General features: G+C 42.0%; 3 protein-coding genes across 9 annotated transcripts in view; all 3 read right to left on the reverse strand.

The window, feature by feature from the left end:
- The window catches only part of LOC109475413 (adhesion G-protein coupled receptor G2-like), an 8,554-nt gene extending 6,021 nt beyond the window's left edge, over positions 1 to 2,533 (reverse strand). Inside the window, exons 1-2 of the mRNA XM_019776016.1 lie at positions 2,527 to 2,533; positions 1,015 to 1,732 (exon numbers count right to left, since the gene is read on the reverse strand). Coding sequence (XP_019631575.1) covers positions 1,015 to 1,732; positions 2,527 to 2,533 — 725 coding nt within the window. The remainder of the gene's footprint in view (positions 1 to 1,014; positions 1,733 to 2,526) is intronic.
- Positions 2,534 to 3,426: 893 nt separating this feature from the next.
- On the reverse strand, positions 3,427 to 5,394 carry LOC109475671 (protein suppressor of hairy wing-like). 2 transcript variants are annotated; one of them, XM_019776436.1, is made up of 2 exons: positions 5,235 to 5,394; positions 3,427 to 4,725 (listed from the first exon to the last, which is right to left on the reverse strand). In XM_019776436.1, exon 2 carries the CDS (start codon positions 4,528 to 4,530, stop codon positions 3,706 to 3,708), a length of 825 nt encoding a protein of 274 aa, XP_019631995.1. In that variant the 5' UTR covers positions 4,531 to 4,725; positions 5,235 to 5,394; the 3' UTR covers positions 3,427 to 3,705. The 2 variants fall into 2 exon arrangements, with proteins under 2 accessions (XP_019631995.1, XP_019631996.1); XM_019776437.1 differs by lacking the exon at positions 5,235 to 5,394 and adding an exon at positions 5,107 to 5,206.
- Positions 5,395 to 7,410: 2,016 nt separating this feature from the next.
- Positions 7,411 to 19,404, reverse strand: LOC109475537. 6 transcript variants are annotated; one of them, XM_019776181.1, is made up of 4 exons: positions 19,312 to 19,404; positions 18,500 to 18,593; positions 10,218 to 16,904; positions 7,411 to 9,996 (listed from the first exon to the last, which is right to left on the reverse strand). In XM_019776181.1, exons 3-4 carry the CDS (start codon positions 16,730 to 16,732, stop codon positions 8,916 to 8,918), a joined length of 7,596 nt encoding a protein of 2,531 aa, XP_019631740.1. In that variant the 5' UTR covers positions 16,733 to 16,904; positions 18,500 to 18,593; positions 19,312 to 19,404; the 3' UTR covers positions 7,411 to 8,915. The 6 variants fall into 6 exon arrangements, with proteins under 6 accessions (XP_019631740.1, XP_019631741.1, XP_019631742.1 ...); XM_019776182.1 differs by having other exon boundaries at positions 19,329 to 19,399; XM_019776183.1 differs by having other exon boundaries at positions 18,500 to 18,590; positions 19,312 to 19,397.
- Positions 19,405 to 19,917: the final 513 nt, after the last annotated feature.

A 19,917-nucleotide genomic window follows, 5' to 3' on the forward strand; every position in this document is an offset into this window, starting at 1 on the left:
AGGTAGTGAGATGAGCGCAGCAAAGTCCTTTGTAACTAAAGCTGTCAAAAAGACTCGAAGTTTACTTGCAGTCTGCAGAGGATGTCATTGATTAAAGTTACATGCTGTGGCCTAATTGCAAACATGGTAAGAGTGTGTGCTGAGTGAATCATTGGTACTGTGGTATGTAACTTTATATATCCTAGTATCTCCTATACATGGCACTACAAGACTAGTCTATGGTAATGATCTTTGAGTGGCAGACGGGTAGACTTGGCCTTACAACGGCAAAAACATTCAAATTCCCCAGTTATAACGTTGATGTTACTCTATAAACAGCATATAAAAGTCAGTAATATAAGCAAACTATCCTTCTACCTTTCCTTTCCTAATAAAGGTATAACGTTAAATCGTAGGCAAGACCATCCTGAGGTAAACATATTGCATTTGCTTGCAAATGTTACCTTTCTAGTTCCATCTCTCTCTTCTCTTTCTCTCTCTCTCTCTCTTTCTTTCTCTCTCTGTCTCTCTCGCTTCCCCCGACTATATTTCTTCCTCGTCATTTATGTATTACCTGGCTAATATTTCCCGTGTGGGCAGGCCCCCCCTGCAGTGTTCACATCCTGTATCCAGCAGATTTGCCAAATCACGTTGCAATGGTAATAACATGGATTAAGGAACATTTCAGGAAGAAAGGGCTCAGCACAGCTGGTAGTTTTTTTTTATATTCTTAGATGAACCGAATTTGTTTATCGAAATGCATACCCTTTTGTTGACCATCTGAGGTCCGAAATTTTAGAAGTAGAAGCAAAAATAGATCATAGCTGGGGCGATGTATTATCTCCAAGCAGAGGCTAGTAAATTAGACTTTTATGGGGCGTTTTAAAGTCTTTTTGTCGCCTGTTTCTTTGTTATACTGGCGTAAAAACATAGCAAGACCGACAAAATGCAGGAACGCGTTGGAAATAATGTCAATGCAACTTGCAAGCCTAACCTCTGGTCGAGAGTACAATATATTCCCGCTGTATACCTCACCTGAACCCAGTGGATACAGACACGCCTCCCAGCGTCCGAAACAGGTCGAAGGCAAGAACGTTCATGGTGAGGAAGGCCACCAGGAACATGTAGTGCGTCAGGATGGCTAGAAACACGCAGAATCCTCCCAGCGGGATCTCATCAGAGAAAACGAAGAGTGTCTGCGCGAGCAACAAGGAGCAGGTCAGGTTGAGCTTCAGGATATCCGGGATCTTCTTGTACATCTTCTTTACAACGGCGGTGGCGATGAAGACGAGCATACTGACAACGGACAGGCTGCTGAGAGCAAGGGTCAGGATCTCCTGTGGTGTGTACCCTTGCGGCAGTGCGCTCGAGAGCGACACGGTGAAGTTAGGAGAAAACTGGAGAAAGTCGTTACAGACGAAGACGAAGTTGCCAAATCTGACATAGTGCTTTTCGTCGACGTACAGCCCGGAGAGAAGCAGACGCAGAGTTCCATTGGGCTCGAAAATTTTCCATTCCTCTTGATCGAACTGTATGAAGCCCGCCCGGCAGTCGGGGACGTGGATCTCATCCTCGATGAACGTGTCCAGGTCTTCTGACGTCGAGTTGTACTTTTCGTAGTCGTCGTGAAGGGATTCTTCTATTGCTGACACGATTTCTTCATCCAACTGACCGATGCTTAAAACATCTTCGACACTGTGTTCTAAGTCTTGAATGCTTGGCTCATCTGGAGCGGACTCTTGACTGAAGTCGTCTGAGGGGGTAGTCAGGATTGATGTGACGGATGAAAAATGTTTTTCTTTTTCCCGATTATGGTCAGAGACGCTTTTTCGATCTGCCTCTTGCTTGGATGATTGAATACCACTACCTAGATCCGTTTCGTTTGTACCTGCCCAACTAGGGTGGCCCAGAAATTCGACTTGTCCGTGATGTGTGTCCTGTTCGGAGTTGGTCAATTGTTCTGCTTCTTTGGAATTGATTGCTTGTTCTTTTGGCCCGTTTGAGGATTTGCCATTTGAGACCATGGCGTTCCAAACTGTCGATTGTTTGGGTGGAGTCTGCGTAGTTGAAACTTGTTCAGGTGTCCGGATCACTGTAGGGGCAACAGCACCGCTGGTATTGACGCTTTGTGTTTCCCCGCTCCCCAGGTTTCCATTTAATGTCTCGTTGTTTCGCCCTGTCTGTTCCGTAGTTTGACAATAAGCAGAATGAATACAGATAACAAGCGCAAAAGCCACGGTTAATAAAATGTTCTTCAATCCACTTACTGTTTGCTTTGCTGTGTAGCTGTGGTAGGGGAGAACGGACGACGGCATGTTGATCCTGTTGCAATCGCCTTGTTAGAGAAAATCAGCAGGCGCGGTCTGTCCTTGGTGCTGAAAATCTGTCTTAGTTCTACCAGGCAGTCTTGTATAGGCCCATTTTAACCAATGGGGCGAACAGGAAATTGAAGATCGGTTAATGTGCCTCAATAGCGCCTGACGCAGGGCACAGGTGGAAAAATCGCTTTTAAAATTTAGTTTGCTCCACCTACAGATGGATCCTGACTGTCCATCGTAATTAGATCAGCTTCAACCAATGACAGAATGTTAATTAGCGGTTCGACCAATGAGAAGGTGCCTGTGAAATATTTACATTCACATGTTTTTATTTTGCACTTCTACGTTTTGAGGGAGATGGGCTGGGCTATGGATTCTGTTCACGGGTGTGTTTTCGACGATTACCAAATATGGCAGACGTCTTTGGTTGATGGACACAGGATCAAACAGACGTAAAAGCGTTCAACAAGGTATGATCAAAGAACCCGTCTGTATGCTGTTGACTAAATGGTTTCTTCAAACCAGCGTATTTCGATGTGCAGCGTGGTGAAAATGTATACTTCTCACTACAAGGGAACGGGCATTCTCTTTGCCAAAAGAGTCTAAAATCGTGCACTTTCCATGTGTAATATTGCATATTTACAGAGCAATGAAGATAACAGCTGATACTCTGCTTATGAACCCTATATAGGTTATAAGCAATTCTTTCTAAGTGTTTCCTTTCAGTTTGATTTGATTTTAATTTCTTCATTTTCAAAATTTTGCCATAGCACTTCATTTTGCTCATCTTTTTCTGTCTTAGCCCTGTGCTCTCATATTAGGCTTCAGTATCCTGAGTTCGTCATCCATAGAATTATTTTGGTATGGCATAATGGATATCACCAGGGAGTGTGCCATTTAATATTGTATTGGGAGTGAGGACGCGTGTGCTCTCTTTGATCTCAAGTAATAAGTAGGCGTAAGCTAGGGTGTTACTCAATCCCTAGCCCACCTCATATGACTACGCAGAAGACCACACTCGTGTGTTCTAATAATAAAGTTTATAAACACTTCAAAATTTACACTACGGTAGGTGAAAAATTGAAGGAAACTGAATCACTGAGAGACACAGCCATGTTTCCAATAATACAACTCAATGTTATTGCAACTCTTCCAAAGGCAAACAAAATATGACAGTGGTTCAACGAAGCAAAGATCTATTTTGTTAATAAAACTGCTTTGCCACATATTCATTACTTATAACCTTTAGAGGATACATGTATTTCAACCATCTAATACAATTTGAATCATTAACTGAAGATAAGAGGCATATTTTTCATACATATGCCTGTTCAGAAAAGAGGCAAATTATTGTTCAAATAAGGCATTTTGCTTGAATGTGGCTCCACTGTGTACTGCTCCTCAGTTTTCATAGTAAGTCATCTGATGTTACAACATTATTACCAACATGAAGCTCCACCAAGTGTCCAGTGTTAGAACTGCTGCAGCCACCGTAGCTCCAATAAATTGTACAGTAAGGCATATTGTCCCTTGATACTACTTCAGTCCCACTAAATGTCTTAGCCTTATTGGTTTGACTTTCAAACTCAACTGATGCTAGGCCAGGCTGAGTTCTGTGCTCTTCCTCCTCGTAATCCATCGTGTGATCCTTGTTGTAGATACTGAGACAACTTGAAGACTTGAAACTTTCAGTAGACCCAGGGTTATCATCTACGATGATTCCATCTGCATGTTTCTTGGTGCTTTTTTGCGATGACTGGGAATCAATGTTCTCATGGTCACCACTGGACTGTGTATTGTTTGACTTTCTGTTTGTATGATTTTTGATATGCCTTCTCATTGTCTTGGGATTGACGCACTCATAATCACAGCTGTCACAGCACAGGACTGACCTGATTCCATCAGGAGAGTATCCTTTATACTTTCGATTATGCTGCTTCATATGTTTCAGTAAAAGATCATACGATTTACACTGATGTTTACAGAGCTCACAGGTAAATATCGGTTCAGTGTATGTTTGCCATGCGGCTAGTGCAGTGCTTGACATCTTTTTCTTCAAGTCTGGGTGTGTTTTCAAGTGTTTTCGCATCGTTTTGGGTTGGAGGCATTTATAACTGCATATCTCACAAGTGAGTACAGGTCTGTGGTATTTCCTCCAGTGTTTCTTTAATCTTTCCGGGAGGAAACAGCGATAATCGCAGCACCCACACTTCAGCCTGACTGTCTGGTCCATGTTTACCTGCCCTCCTGTGTCACTAGGTTTGTCTGAAGAACTGCAGCTGAGGCGGATGGAAAGTTGCAAGTCCGGGGATGACGTATGAAGTGACGAGCCAGTGTTTTCCCGCAATTTCACGTCCTCTAAATGTTCTGAGTCATCTGACGGGGGAGGGGGTGGAGGGTGGGGTCATTCACTCGGCAGAGGCGGCACCTGTAAATATTGGAGATATCGTCACATGTATTCCAGCATCAGGAAAAAAATGGAGGCGCTACACGAATTTGATATTTCAGGAAAAAGCAATTGTACACCATTTATATACCACTGCCGACAGTTCCATAATTGATAATAAAATATTTTACTGATGCCCCCCACCCCCTCTCCGATCTGTACCTTCAAGTTCTTACATATCGAACTACAGACATTTTCAAGTAAATAAACTACGATGAAATAACGTCGGGCAAACATGCGGAAACCAAAAGGTACGGGCTGACATGTTCAACGGTATGTTACTTATCTGTAGCTCTTAAGCTTGCAGCTGTGAGAAGAGGGTTGTATTAGTACAGCATGCAGGGAAAAATGTGATTTTTTTACCTCCATGATGAGTTTCCCACAAAACTTTTCACATTTATATGTCTGTCACTTCCACGTGGCGACGAAACTCAACGTAACACTGATATTGACCAAGTGCATTATGCTTTACATTTACAAATTCACATTACCTCAGAGTTTTCAGACTGTTGTTCGTTGTTGTTCACCAACTGCTCGATTTCGAGATTCCCGGCACTACAGCAAGAGATGACGTCATTTCTTCCCAGATTTCTTTGCGCGAGGTCCTGATGTCCAATAAATTGTTGCGATATACAAAATGATATCGCTAGAAAAGTAGTGATATTAATTATAAAACTTGACCACATTATTGTCTGCATGCGACTTTTTCAGTCTTGTACTTTTGTTAGTCATAATTAGGCCACAGCATTTATGGATGACATCGGCGCGCGCATTAATTTTCGCCTGATTTTGGAAAAAAAAAAAAAAAATTGTTGCCTTCTATGTGGCCAACATGCCGAAAATGGGCAAAGATGTCTGTTGCCATGCCGGAAGGTGGGTGGCAGATAACTATGAAGAGAGGAGACAAGAAACGGCTCTGATTTAATGTTTTGTTTCTTACTTTGATGCAGTGACATCACTGACATGTGATGCTGGCTGCGTATATGTGATGTTCCTACTGAATCAAAACCATTTATACCCTGATTGTTGAAATGTAGATCTAATGTAGATCTGAAGCTTTGTTTTTTTCGACCCGTCTTGTTTTGTTTTTTTTGCCCGCTCGCATTAGATTTGGAGTCTGCGGTGGATGTCATCCATAGAATTTACTTGCTGTGGCCTTACCACAGGCCAAACATTATAGGGCTACCTCTCATGACAAATTCTACCTAAAGTCATTTTACATACTTAGAATGTAGGGTGGTCAGTCAGGTATTCTCTTAAGCAGAAACCGGTTAAAATATGACAATGCGCTGTGTACCTGAACAAATTTTAGGTATAGGTCCAGACCTATATAATTATGTACCTGAACACGTTTGGCCAACCACCTGTTATACATGTGGCCAAATGTCTTCTTCGTGGTAAATTGTCTGGTTAACACGATCATCTACAGTACAGGTAAATACATGTGTAGCACGTGCCCTAGCATAGCACGAATGTTTTTACTACGCTGGTCCCAAGCTAGTGTTCTTAGCACGTCCACCAATTCATAGAAACCAAGGTCCTCCTCCCTCCTTGAGATCATATAATGCACAAGTACACAAAGCAAACAAAATCTATGATAGAACATGATTGAAATTTAATGATTCCATCTTAAGAAGAGAATGCTTCAAAATTGAGCTGCCCTTTCTACTAAAGGTGTACAAGAAGTACTACTACTAGCAGCAATTAAGATCTAGTTAGAGAGTCAAGGATTTAGAAATACAATATATGAAATAACAAGAACTCCAAATAGTAATGCACATCGAGGTATATGCACACAATGGTCACTATATAGGTTTAATTAACAGCGATGTATCTAACCAAGGAATACAGGGAATTCACAGAACCCCCATTACCAATGTAGTCCCAGTGTGGGTGGGGGAACATGAAAAGGAAACGCTCCCATGTGTTGCATTCAAACTGCACAGATAGATGACCAACCACAACCTCACATTGCAAGGACATTGCATCTCCCTCCAAAAACCTTACCATTACCCCACATAGTTCACACATACAGGTGTATTGCTTACATTCCTCCACCCCACAAAGAACATTTCTCTAGAATTAAACAGCTTTTCTGTGGTTTCCCACCTGTGTCAACAATAATCATCAACATCCATAAAGATTGATTAAAAAATTGTGCAACTTTCTGAAAACTACCTTTAGAACAACCAAATTTACAGTCCTATGTAGCCTGTGTTTACACAAACTCTTTATAGCTGGGGTTAATTTACCCCCTAGTAACAGTCCTAGAGGAGCATGCTGTCACCTTCTCATTGGCCAAACCAAAATTCTCATGCTATCATTGGTTGAACAGCTAATTGTTATGGACAGTTGGGATAAGTCTATTCTTAATGGTTGACAAGACATACCCCATTGTACTTTCCTGGATTACCCCTGACCCAGTTACATAATACAGTCTGCTGTTTTCAACCAAAAATATACCTCTAGTACACAAACATCTCAACAAACCAGTTTGCACTATGCTATTGCACAGAAAAATAGTTACATGACAGAAAGTGCACAGTCAAGAATGATGATGGTGGTTGAATCGGGCCTCAGAAGGACTGAGAAAAAATGCAGTGACAACAGGATGGTTGGCTGTAAAAAATTACCAAGTCAGCCATTGCAATGGTCTACTAATTAAAAAAAAAATCATTACTTGCTTTAACTTACTCACACCTAACCTGATAACATAATAAACAATGAAAAGCATCAACATGCAAGTAACTTAAGATCACAGTAAGGTAATAATTTTGTTCTGAAGGATGGATCTGTAAATTTTCCCCAAGTCTTAAACCTTACACCAAAAGTTTGACAGATTCTATTAAGTAGCTAGAGGTGTACATACAGTTTACAACTAAGGTCCACTGACTAAATGTGGTAATGTGTAAAAATGCTATGTCCTAATGACAGTGCCTCTATCAACCACGGTGGTGCTAAACTACACACATCAGAACAAGAATGTTAGTGAAACTTTTCATGATGATTCCTGATGGCAAATTTCCTGAGTTTGAGAAGAGGAAGGAGAGAAGCAAGCAGTGAAATGTAGTGAAAGTTTGTTGGAAGGGCTGTTGATGAAAGGATTTTAGATGGTCCACATACATTCATTGTAGTTCTACAGCTAGTCGTGATAAAATGTCAAAAGGGAATAGTCATAAGATACAACTTATTGGCTTGATGAAATGATACTTTTCTTGCATAATATGATGTCTTTGTTAGGTAAAACCCATCACCAATTGTTTAAGTGAAATATACAGAATGTATGTTTCTTCAGTGCACCTAAAAATGTGTACATCACTTTCAATTTAAAGTTTCTGCCAAAAAGATGACAAAATATACATGGTCCATGTCTCTGGATGCTCCCTCCGTAGTTGGGAAAAATACAAAAATCATATCAAAACAAATTTACAAAAGGCCTTTAGTACGCTAAATCCTACAGCTACAGCCCCTACATATGAGAACTTGTTGTCACTATAAAATATTTATGTGAAATTTTCTTTCCATGGCACTCCAAGAAAAATTGTTGTCCTCCACCTAATGCCATGGAACCTTGCAAAAACTTTCCAAATACTAGACCTGCTAATATGAACAGTTTTCTAGAATATCGTTTCCAACTCTTGTCTAATTCCTGTCGAAAACGTACCATGGAAACATTATTGGTCATTTTTTTACATAAACAGGATGCTACATCTCGTACTTGCATACTTAACAGATATATTAGTAATCAATGCAAAGGTTTACTTGCAATACTGCCAAGTCTGATGACCACCCCCATGACAATATGCTACAAATCTTAAGAATTCTGCAGTTGGATTTAATACATGAGTGTCAAACAATTTTTCCCTTTCATTTTTCAACCATGTTTATGCAGAAGTCAATCAGTTTTGGTGGTGGTGCTAATAAATTCTTGTCAATGACATATATTTCCATACCCATACTGTACATACTTGAAAGTTTTTTACTGGGTACTATAGTTTCAATTATGCCATTAATTTTTGGAGTGTTTTCATCGATTCAAAACATCTTTACACATTGCATTGTCATCCTTCGGAACTAAACCATAAAAAGTATGACAATAAAGACCTTCCTATATGCTAGTGTAACAGTATGGCCCCATGTTATAAAATTCCTGGCACAAGAGTAAAGATTTGTCACAGCAGGTGACGCTTTGCATGCTGCAGAAACTTCAGTTGAAAGGCAAACTGCTGTCCGCAAAACTGACACCTGATGGTCTTCCCTGGTGGGAGACCCGGCACCTTTGTACAAATGGCCCCTTCTATCTCTGAAGTCTGACTGTACTGTAGAGAAGAGATCCACGCAGACAAATCTGGTCCAGCTTCTTCTTCTTTCTCATCTGACGTCGGGTTTCCTGTCGACAACAGCTGACCTTCACTGCTGCCCACCGTCGATCCTGAGCAGCTGACACTACTCTCGTTGTCACACTGTGGTAAGTAGGTGGTTTCTTCGTGACCCTCCGGTTTGATTTCCTGTAGGCTTGGAACAGCGTTGTCCTCTGACCCGATACTTGCTGTTTCATGATTAACGAGATGCTCTCTGATGAGTTCCGCCTGTTTCTCTGGGGGGAACACAAAGGCCAGTTCCAGCTCGTTGGTGGTTTTGAGTAACGGCGGAAGATCAGAGTCATCATCTGTGTCAACAGTAGACATGGGACCACTTGGGTTCGAGTTCTGTCTGCACAGAACTGAGTCTGTGGAGTTGAGTCGATTTCTTAGCATTCGGTCCCCTGTCATGCTGCTATCTTCTTCTTCTTTGTCCCACTTTGAGGAAGGACTGCAATTAGCAGTTTCTTCAAGGTCTTCCTTTATGGAGATTTCCCTACTCCACTCCTTTCCATCGCCACATTTCTGTGATGCTGCTACATCTACCTTGCCCTGAATGTTGGCATAGTGGAACTCTTCTGCTGTGTCAAGAGCACCATCTGACTGACGATCAGTGTCCCCATGTTTCTCCATCACTGCATGCTGCTGACTGTCCTCCTCAGCCTCCTCACCTTGGCACAGACCATCACAAGGACATCCTGATGGGTTGATCTCTTCTCTTGGAGCAGGTTTGGACAATAAGGCATTTTTGGGATGCCAGGCACTGCTGATGATGTGGCGCTGGACATGGGCAAACCAGGTCTCCTGGTCTATGTGCATCTTGCCACAGAATCTGCACAGGAACCACAGCTCAACACTACCATCAGTGGTGTTCTGAATCTCCCTCACACAGCTGGAAAACAAAAAAGCACACAAACATTAAGGATAATTTTCAACTATCATCTTCCAATCCCCAGCAAATTTTCCCAATTTCTTCTAAATATTTAAAATCCAGCTTGGATACCAGCCTTTTTAGCCTTAGTATGCTCTCCTAGTTGCAGGCCCAGTTTTGTTGGCAGGAAAGCAACCATGAGAAGTACTGTCAGTCAGGCTGCTGAAATGTTGCAAACTCACCTGATCCCAGCATGTTTCTGTGGTGATCCCGCAGTGGTGGAGCTCACCCTGTCTGTGGTGGGTATGACCTCATCCTGTCCTTCTGTTTTGGCCTGCTTGTACTTGCCACAGACAATGATGTTCTCAAGCTCAATGTCATATTTTGCCTCTCTGTCCCCCTCTGAGGGGACAACCTGCCCTTGGAGATGCAGCTCCTGGTGACGTTTCAGCCAGCCCAGACCCTTGCAGGAGAAGGAGCACTTGTTACACCTGTATCTGGAGTGCTGCATCTTGGTGTTGTGGGACTTCAGGATGTGATGGAAGACAGTGCTGTAGCAGCGTGCCCTGTAAGGGCAGTACTTACACTTGTACGGCTTCATATTGAAGTGCGCATTCAGATGTGCCAAGAACTGATACTTCTTGTGCTTTTTCGTCCTGAACTTGCACTCTTCACAGCGTAGGTAGGCTCCTGTTTCATGCTGGATCTTGTGTATGAGAAGCCGATACCTGGATCTGAAGACCACAGAGCACTTCACACAGACATGCTGCTCCTTTGCTTCAGTTTGTTTGGTCACTGTAGTGTGTACACTAATCTTTTCTGGACAGTTTTCCTGATTCAGGTCAAAATCGTAAGCATGAAAAGCTTGCTTCTCCACGTCACCTGAGTTGTTGATAATATGGTTTTCTTCTCTTAGTGGTTCTGTTGCCACCTTGTGTACCTTCATGTGTCTGGTCATGTGGGTTTTCGTCCTGCAGACGAACGTGCAGAACCGGCACTGAAGGTGGTTGTGGGGACAGATGTCTTTGTGGTGTTGTATGTGCAGTTCAATAGAGAGTGGGATGTGCGTTTCAAAGGGACAATTTGGACATTTCAATTTAACATCATCTTCATCATCACCATCTGACATATTATTACAGCTGCTGGCAAGATCTTCTCCATTTCCTGTTGAAGCAGATTTCTCTTTCTCAATAACATTAGTCTGCTCAACTGCCCCACTCACCACAGGTTCTACTGAATCTGCTTTGTCTTCTTTATGCCACTTCAAGTGTTTCCTAAATTGAGCTTTGTCGTTGCAACCGTAGGAGCACAGCTTACATGTCCGCTGTCTCTGCTTGCACCTTGTATTATGGTGGTCCTTGTGGGTCGTCAGACAGTTCTTACGGAGGGTCTTGAATGGGCATAGGTTACAAGCATACATCTTACTGTAATCATACCCTGACTGACTGGATTTCTTCACATCATTAGATGACTGGATGTCTTCCTCTTTGCTGCTTTGTTTGACTGGTCTCAATACACGGACAAAATTTTTGTCACATCTGGCCTTGTGACGTAGCACCTTTGCTTTCTTCTTGTTTTTATAGCTACAGTTTCTACATTTGTACATCCTCCCATTTGTTTTGGGTTTCTCCTGTTCCTGTTCCATCTCTCCAAGTGAGGCAGAGCTTGTAGCCATGTGGCCTGTCTTTTCATGATGTTGCTCCATCTTTTTCTCTTCAATGGTAGCAAAATCACACTGACTACAGGCCAGGAGAGCCATCGAATATCTGCACTTCAGGGGTGACTTGCCTTTCTTCTTTGGCGTGTCCTTCTGAACTGGGGCTGTAACTTCTTGCCTTCCTGCACTCTGCCTAAGACTTTGGAGTCTCAGAATACTTCTCGAGTCAGCATCTTTCTTCTCACTAGTTTTTCTGTGATTCCTAAGTCTGAGGCTCCTCGCAACCAACTCTCTTGCCTTCCTTTTCTTTTCAGACACATCATTCCATGCCTTGTTCTTCTTGTTAGCATAGTCAGCTGTGCTGAAGTGTCCCCCCTCTTGGTGGTTGATGTGAGTCAGACTAACTGACAAGGTATACTTCATGGGCACAACCTGCAATGGATCAAACTTCTTCTGCCCTTCTTTTTCAGTTGAAGTAGATGCCACTTTGCCCATGTCCTTTGGGGGCCTGCCCCTTCTTCTTTGGATCAGGTGACAAGTGCCATCTCTTTGACGCTCTTTACCTTTCTTTGCTAACCTGTGTCCCTTACCATGTGCCAGAATGGGTGTTTCTTTATTGCCCTCTTCACACAGGCTGTCATGTCCCTGTTTCTCCTCAGAGTTAACACCTGTGACAGGTGGCAGTGTGCCTGGATCTGGTGAGTCTAAGCTCATCATTTCCTCGCTGCTTTGCTGTACACTAAGAGTTGTCTGATTCACTTCCACCCTGGGACGACCTTTTTTCATGTCCGCCTGGCGTAGTCTCCTCCTTCTTCTCTTTGCTGGTGGGTATTCATTATGCAAGTCCTCTCCCGCCTGCAATGTTCTCTTTCTTGACGAGGTTTCCAGCTGTTTGTTGATGTGAGGTATGTTGTTTTTGTTGGTACCAGGGACGTGGGAGTGTTCTTCAGGACGTGGGTAGTTCCTCGGTCTGCCTCGACCTCTCTTCATCACTCTGGACCTGATTGGATAATCTTTAGCTGGCAACACTGGTCTTTCTTTGGTTGGCAAGCCTACCTTCCTTGGTCTACCTGGGCCCCGTTTTAGGGGGATAACTGGTGGCTGCAGCATTGGGCAAGACACTTCTGTGGTATTGTCTTTTTCTGGTAGTCTTTGAACTTTTCTCCTTTTTCTTGGTCTACCTTGACTCATCTTTTTGAGCATGTTTACTTGCTCTAGCATTGGACAAGCCTGCTCTTCCATATTGTCTTTAGCAGGCAACGAAAGTGTTTGGATCTTTCTAGGTCTACCTGGTCCACGCTTTTTGGGAATGTTTACTTGCTCGGGCATTGGACAAGTCAATTTTTTCCCGCTGTCTGAGATTTGAACTCCATTTGGCCTTCTTCGCCGTAGAGTCTGCAAGAATTCTTTTTGAGTTCTCTCCTCATGTTGGCTTGAGTCTGTGACTTCGGGAGATGATGCTTCCCCTATCAATGTGCTGTCTGTTGGTGGTTCTCCTAACACTATGTCAGCTTGCATTGAAACTGTCAAAGATGGTGTTTTGTTTTCCCCAATGATATCTATACTTTGTTGAGCTGGTGCTTCTTCTGCAATAGAGAATTCTTGGGTTTGGCTTATATCTGGACAAGTACAGGGTGAGGTTTTGACAGACTCTTTGTCACCTTCACGCAAGCCTGTATGTGACATAGGTGATACTTGTATCAATTCCGCATCTTCAGTTGCATCTGGGACAGCAAGAGGTGATGTTCCTCGAGAAGTTGTACTATCTTCAAACATTGGAGATATTTCCTCCCTTGCATCACCTGGACCTGATTCTGTAGCTTCTTGACTTGAACCCTCCACCTGTGATCCTTCTGTCATCTTTTCTTGGCTTCTGTCTGAAACTGTTGATTCCACTGATGCTGTTTGTAACTCCTGCTCTTCTTCATCAGATTCACAGTCTGGGACAGTAATATTTGTATCTGTTGTCATAGTAACAAACTTATCAATATCAGTTGATTGCACTTGTTCCTCAGTCACAGAGTGCTCTTGTACAAGGTCAGGTGAAGTTTTCTTTGTGCCCAAATCAATGTCTGTTCCATGTGTGCTGTTGTTTTCTGTGAAGCTGTACACATCTGTTGCTTCACTGTCATTATCACTATCATTTATACAGCCCACTGCAGAATCTACCAAGTTTTTTCCACCAAGTTCTAATGGCACTTCAAAACCAGGATCTGCAAGTTTTAATTCCTGATGGGAAACAGGCACATCTTTTGTTTCCTGAATATCTTCAACAGCCATTTCTGAATGGTTTTCTTTTGTAATGATTTCTAGCTGGTGGAATACTGGAATGTCTTTGTCTTCACTTGGTACCTGGTTTGGTTCTGTGAGTTGGGCAGATGTTTTGGGGTCTGTCTCATTACCCAAGGTTTCTTGCTGGATGATTACTGCAGTGTCAACCTCTTCAAGTGTCACCTGTTGTTGCCGCTGGGCTTGTTCAACTTCTTCTGAGTTACTTTCTGTCCTGGTAGTTTTTTCCTGGTAGTTTACAGTCATGTCATCCTCTTCCAGTGTTACCTGTTCTTGTTGCCTGACCTGGACAACCGCTTCTAAATGAGCTTCTTCATTGTTAGTTTCTTGCTGGTTGATGACATCATTGTCATCTTCTTGAAGTGTCACATGTACCTGTTCTTGTTGCCTGTCTTGTACAGTTGCTTCTGAGCATGTCTCTTTCCCAGTAGTTTCTTGCTGGTTGATGACAGCAGTGTCAACCTCCTCAAGTGTCACTTGCTCTTGTTGCCTGACTTGTTTAACTACTTCTGAGTCGGTTTCTTTCCCAGTACTTTCTTCCTGGTCGTTTACAGTCATGTCGTCCTTTTCAAGTGTTACCTGTTGCTGTTGCCAGACAACTGTTTCTGACTTAGTTTCTGTCCCAGAAGTTTCTTCCTGGTTGATGACAGCAATGTCAACCTCTTCAAGTGTTGTGTGTTGTTGCCTGACATGTTCAACTTCATCTGAGTGAGTTTCTTTCCCAGTAGTTTCTTGTTGGTTGACTATAGCAGTGCTATCCTCTTCAAGAATCGCTTGTTGTTGTTGATGCCTGACTTGTGAGTGAGTGTCTTTCCCAGTGGTTTCTTGCTGGTTAACTTCAGCAGGGCTACCGTCATGAAGTGTTACATGTTGTTGTTGGTTGACCAGTATAATTGCTTCTGAGTGAGTTTCTTTGCTGCTGGTTTCTTGTTGGTTGATTACAGCAGTATCATCCTCTTCAAGTGTTACCTGTTGTTGTTGCCTGCTTTGTTCAGCTGCTTCTGAGGGAGTTTCTGTCACTGTGACTTCTTCTTGACTGACTATAGATGTGGCCTCCTTCTGCACTGCCAGTTGATGTTGCTGTAAGACTTCAAAAGCTGTTTCTATGCCGGTATCTTCACCGCTCCCTTCTGGTTCATGGGTTACAGTTACAACTTTCACCTTGTCTTTTACCTCATGTTGCTCTATGTCTTGAAGAACTGTTTCTGAGTGGTTTTCTTCCCCACTGTTTTGCAATGGCACCTGTTTCACATCAGTGTTTACCCCATCTTGCTCTGTGACTGGGACAACTGTTTCTGTGTGTTTTTCATTCTTACTGTCCCTTTGTTGGTGGATTCCAAGCGGGCCCTCCACACCATCCACACTCTGATGTTTCCCTTTGATTTCTGGGAAGGTTTCACTGTTGTGTGCTTCCCTCACACTTGTCTGCTCCTGCTCTTTTTCATGGAACACCTTGTGGTTTTCACAATTGCTTGATTTGCTTTGAACCTCATCAAGTATGATACATTCTGCAGTAGTATCAATGTCATCTGACACAATGTTCTTTTGGTATGGTGCCTGCTCTTTGGAATTATCTTGCAGACAGCCTATCGCATTGGCTGTTGCAGAATCATGAGATCTGAGGTGTTTTTTAAGACGAGATTCATAGTCTGTACTGAATGCACAGCCAGCATGTATGCAGGAAAACATATTCTTTGGGGTTAAGACAACTGTCTGTGGTGTGGCCTCCTTCTCAACAACCGTAATTCCGCTCTGTTTGTTTCTGTTTTTACTGTTCCCAACATAATCAACAACACGGAGCTTTGACAAAGAACTACTTGCTTTACAAGAGTTCTTTAGGACTGGTTTTTTATTGCACTCTTGCCTGGCAGAATTTTCGATGATGTTTGCTGTTACGTAGTATGTTTTCTCCTTCTTCCTGGCTCCGCCATTATGCATTTTCTCATCTTCCGCCAGCTTGGCTTTCTTGGATTTGATGTAGTCATTTATACTAGCCTCTGTCAGGTCTACTTGAATCCACTCTATGGCAGACCCATTTCCCCGCAGCTTGGCAATCTTACATGTTTGGACCTCCATTCCGTCAGTTTGGTTGGCACCTTTGTCTTTAGCAACACTGCTATCCTCCACCCTTGAGGCTGGGGAGACTGTTGGTATGTCATATTTGGAGGGTCTGCCAACTCCAGTGTATGGAAATGCTCCTTTTACATTTGTGTCTCTCTTCTGAGGTGCATTTACAGGGGCAGAAGATGGATCAGTCTTCCTCTTCTCAGCTGTCTTGAAAAGTCCATTGTCCTCAGTAGAGCCCAGCTCAACATCAGCTAAGGCAACCCTCATAGACAAGAGTCTTTTTGTACATGGCTTTGGAACTTTCTTTGGTTCTTTGTGACTATTTGCCAGGTTTTCTTCGAGACTTGTTCCTGCACTGGAGCTTTTTACTTGACCATTTCTAATGGTGTGTTTCTCCAAGGATCTGTCAGGCTTTCCTTTGTAGCTGGACGAACCCAACTGTAATGAGTTCCTTAGAGTTCTCTGTCTTAGATCCACTGTAGAGAACTTAAATGTCCCATGAGTAGATACCTGACTAGCTCTATCATTGGTAACATTGGTTACCTGTTCTGTCCTGCACTTCAGAACCTCAGGGAAAGTGCCAGGTTCCTTTGTCTTACTGCTAGCCAGTTTTCTAAGACGTAAGGAGCACTTCCTGACCTTCCCGGTGGATTGTGGGCCAGTGAGGGTTTCCTGTACACCTTTCTTTCGTGAAGACAGCTGGGAGCTTCTGGCTTTGCTACAAGTTTCTGGAGTGGGTGGCATCTTGACTGGAAGTCCTTCTACCAATGTTGGCCAATAGTTATGACACTTTCTAGGTTGTGCACATTGTGTTCCAGACACTGTAAAGCACTGTTTCTCCACCTAATACAACATGTGATTCTTCTTGCTTGGCATCTTGACAGGGTTGATGGGTTAACATGGAGCCTGTACACACCTGTCAACAGAAATAAAATTGATAAACATACATCAGAAATTTCGTACAAAGACTAAAGACCGTCTTCTCCTACCTCGCTGTACCACACAAATGTAAAAGGAACATTTCCATACACTGGAGTTGGCAGCTCATTAATGTGAACTGGGTTGGCATATGCTGTGCAGTGTGCACCCAAAATTTTTTAGTGCACCTAATTTTTCTAGGTTATTCCCAAAATGAATTTTGAGCCCTAATATGTTTTGAAGTCTAATTAAATTTTAATGCTGACAGCTAGGTGTTACTAATTAGCTAATTACATGTATTTCTAACATGAATAATTGAATACATGTATGTACACCAGCTGCAAAAAGACTATAATGGTTTTTTTGGGGATATATATGGTAGGCATAGCTTCATCTGCTGCATTTTGTAAATTTGTCTGGGTCAAGCTATTTGCTTCAAAGGAACTAAGCTTTGTCCGGGATGGTAACCACAGCTATTTGAATAAACATTGGAGACTAAACATCCAAGTCAGATATGCTTTAGTCTGTCTAAACAAATTGCAAAAAAGCAGTTTACATACCTTTATATATGCAACACATAGTGACATACATCATGTATGATTAGAGTGTAACATTGCTATTATCCTTGACCCTGCATGACCTTTATATCCTGCAGTTCAGGATCCAGACATCCAACCAACAACACCAGAACCAGTTTCCAAAACTAAAGCAAGCTTCGCTTGGCTGCACACGGCCTTTGTCTGTCCCACATCCTGAATACAGTTGAATGCTACCTTTACATACATTCTTTGAACATGGAATACTGCTTGGGCCCAATAAATACTACTTTAACAGTTGCTGTGGATAGCTTTCATTAACCATAATATATAATTGATCTAGTTTGGGGCAGTTGGCATGGGGCCGTGGATTGTTGTGTCTAAGGTACAGTATAGGAGGCGGAGCCTATCCCTATCTTTCCACCACCTTTTGATCTTGTGTCTGCTAGCGGCCCAACTATTATTTCACAGCAAAGTTGTAGTCAAATTGGGGAGGCAATATTAAAATTTTCATCTTGTGCGACATAATTTTGCTTACTGCACTTTAAAGTGTTTATGCAGGGCTCAAATACTGGGTGCATATGCACCTTAGTACAGGTAAAATTGGATCTGTGCAGGTATTGCTGGTGTTAACTTGTGGTTGCACCTAACTTGCACTGGTCCATGTATTCAATGGGTTTATATACATTTGCTGCGAATTTGGCTGTATAAGAAATAGTGGCAATGGTTTCAGAACAGTTTTTAGTATGATACATACTTCCCAAGGCCTAAGTAGTGCAGATAAAATTTGTCTGGTGCAAGTAATTTTCACCAGTGGAAATAAGCCGAAAAAAAGCATTTCAAGCCCTGTTATGACACTAGGAATACAACATTTTCGTATGATCCACAAGTGCAACAATAGTAAGATTACTTGTAACCTGTTACCTATTAGCACTCAGCGAAGGAAATAAACATTGCATTATTTTGCAATTGCTAGTAACTATATGATTATATATATATGCACTGTTCGCTTCTCAAAATGACATTTTCTGCAAGCCACGGTGAACTAACAACACACCTGTAACACTTCCCCCACCATGCCCTGCACTTGTATTGTTGTAATTGTTGATCAGCTGAGTCTTTCTCAGCCTAGCAGCACAGTTTGTTCTCTGCTGAAAGAAGAGAGTATAAAGAGAAATATAGTGCTGCTAAGGTAAAATAGTCTGCTACTCGCTTGGACACTATTTGACAAGTGCGCTTTTCATAAAACCATTGGATCACAGATAGTGAGAAGATGCTGACTTGTTCAATTATCATAATTTTTTCCTTGTAGCAGTCTGCAAAACTCACAGAACAAATCCTTCCTTTGTTTTGGATTCAATAAAATGGCCAGTGGAAAGGCTTATATCTGCTCATTATTGTACATATATCTACTCTATAACCTGTATAATTTGTACAGTATACATTGGTGTGATTTTTTCCAAAGAAGCAAAAAAATAATAATTAAGTTGGCTTCAAAGTTCAAGTAAAAAAATATATAATTTAATATAGATTATTAAAAAAAAAACTCTACCACAATAAGAACGTTTATTTGGCTATCCAAGTTAGTCATTAAAGCTTAAAATCGAAGCCGGGATTATTTATTAATTGGTTTCGTCGTAATCAAATGGACAACTTTTTGGAACAATGGCCAATTATAATATTTATGGTTCGTTTCTTCAAACAAAGCTAGCTGTACGAAGACACATTTTCCAAGATACAAAACACGTTGCTTCGCCGGTCGCTAAAACACACCAGATTACAAGGATTAGCCTGCAGTCAATAGAAGTTTCTCACATGTAACCAACAAGCCCTGAGCTGACCCATATACCCCGTTTTTTAATGACTTACTTGTCTTCAAAACAAACCTTGAGATTTCTGCGTTGATTTTTTCCACACTTTAGCCGCCATTTTGACCAACGATAGCAAAGCAATGTAAAACCACGTTCTTGCAATGTATTGTTTACATTGAATACGAAAAAAGGCACTTTGTTTCACTTTGATCCACTCAAATAATTTATTGTGCCACAAAAATGATAGATTTTGTCATACTCGTTGAATCCATGCGAACTCAAATTCTGATACTTCTTGCTGTTATAATGCGCTCAATCTCCTCTTGTGACCTTTTGACCTCACGGGAATGAGGTTTGGTAGGGATCGTCCATTATGTATATTAGGGAGCGTTCAGAATTCACTTGCGGGGATGTGCCCATTTTGTCATTCCCCGTATTGGTCGCAATTTTTCTGCGTCTTTAACATAACATGGTACTTAATTTTCAAACCGCACAATCCTTCTCTTGCCACTGTGTGCCAAGAAAGCCAAACACCTATCAATGTGATGAAAATCCGTAACTGTTAACCATTTGAACCCTTAAATTTTAGTGGTATTTAAAAGAGATTTATTAAATCCCCTTGACCTACATGAATTAAGGAAACAGAAGACTGGATGAACAGCAC

This window comes from Branchiostoma belcheri, unplaced genomic scaffold, assembly GCF_001625305.1.
Source record: "Branchiostoma belcheri isolate BF01 breed outbred unplaced genomic scaffold, Haploidv18h27 scaffold34, whole genome shotgun sequence".
NCBI classification, from domain to species: Eukaryota; Metazoa; Chordata; class Leptocardii; order Amphioxiformes; family Branchiostomatidae; genus Branchiostoma; species Branchiostoma belcheri.

Coding starts and splice junctions, on each gene's coding strand:
- LOC109475537 (XM_019776181.1), bottom strand. CDS start 16,732: ATGCCACCCACTCCAGAAACTTGTAGCAAAGCCAGAAGCTCCCAGCTG. Junction 9,997..10,217: donor CAGAAACATGCTGGGATCAG/GTGAGTTTGCAA, acceptor TTTGTTTTCCAG/CTGTGTGAGGGAGATTCAGA.
- LOC109475671 (XM_019776436.1), bottom strand. CDS start 4,530: ATGGACCAGACAGTCAGGCTGAAGTGTGGGTGCTGCGATTATCGCTGT.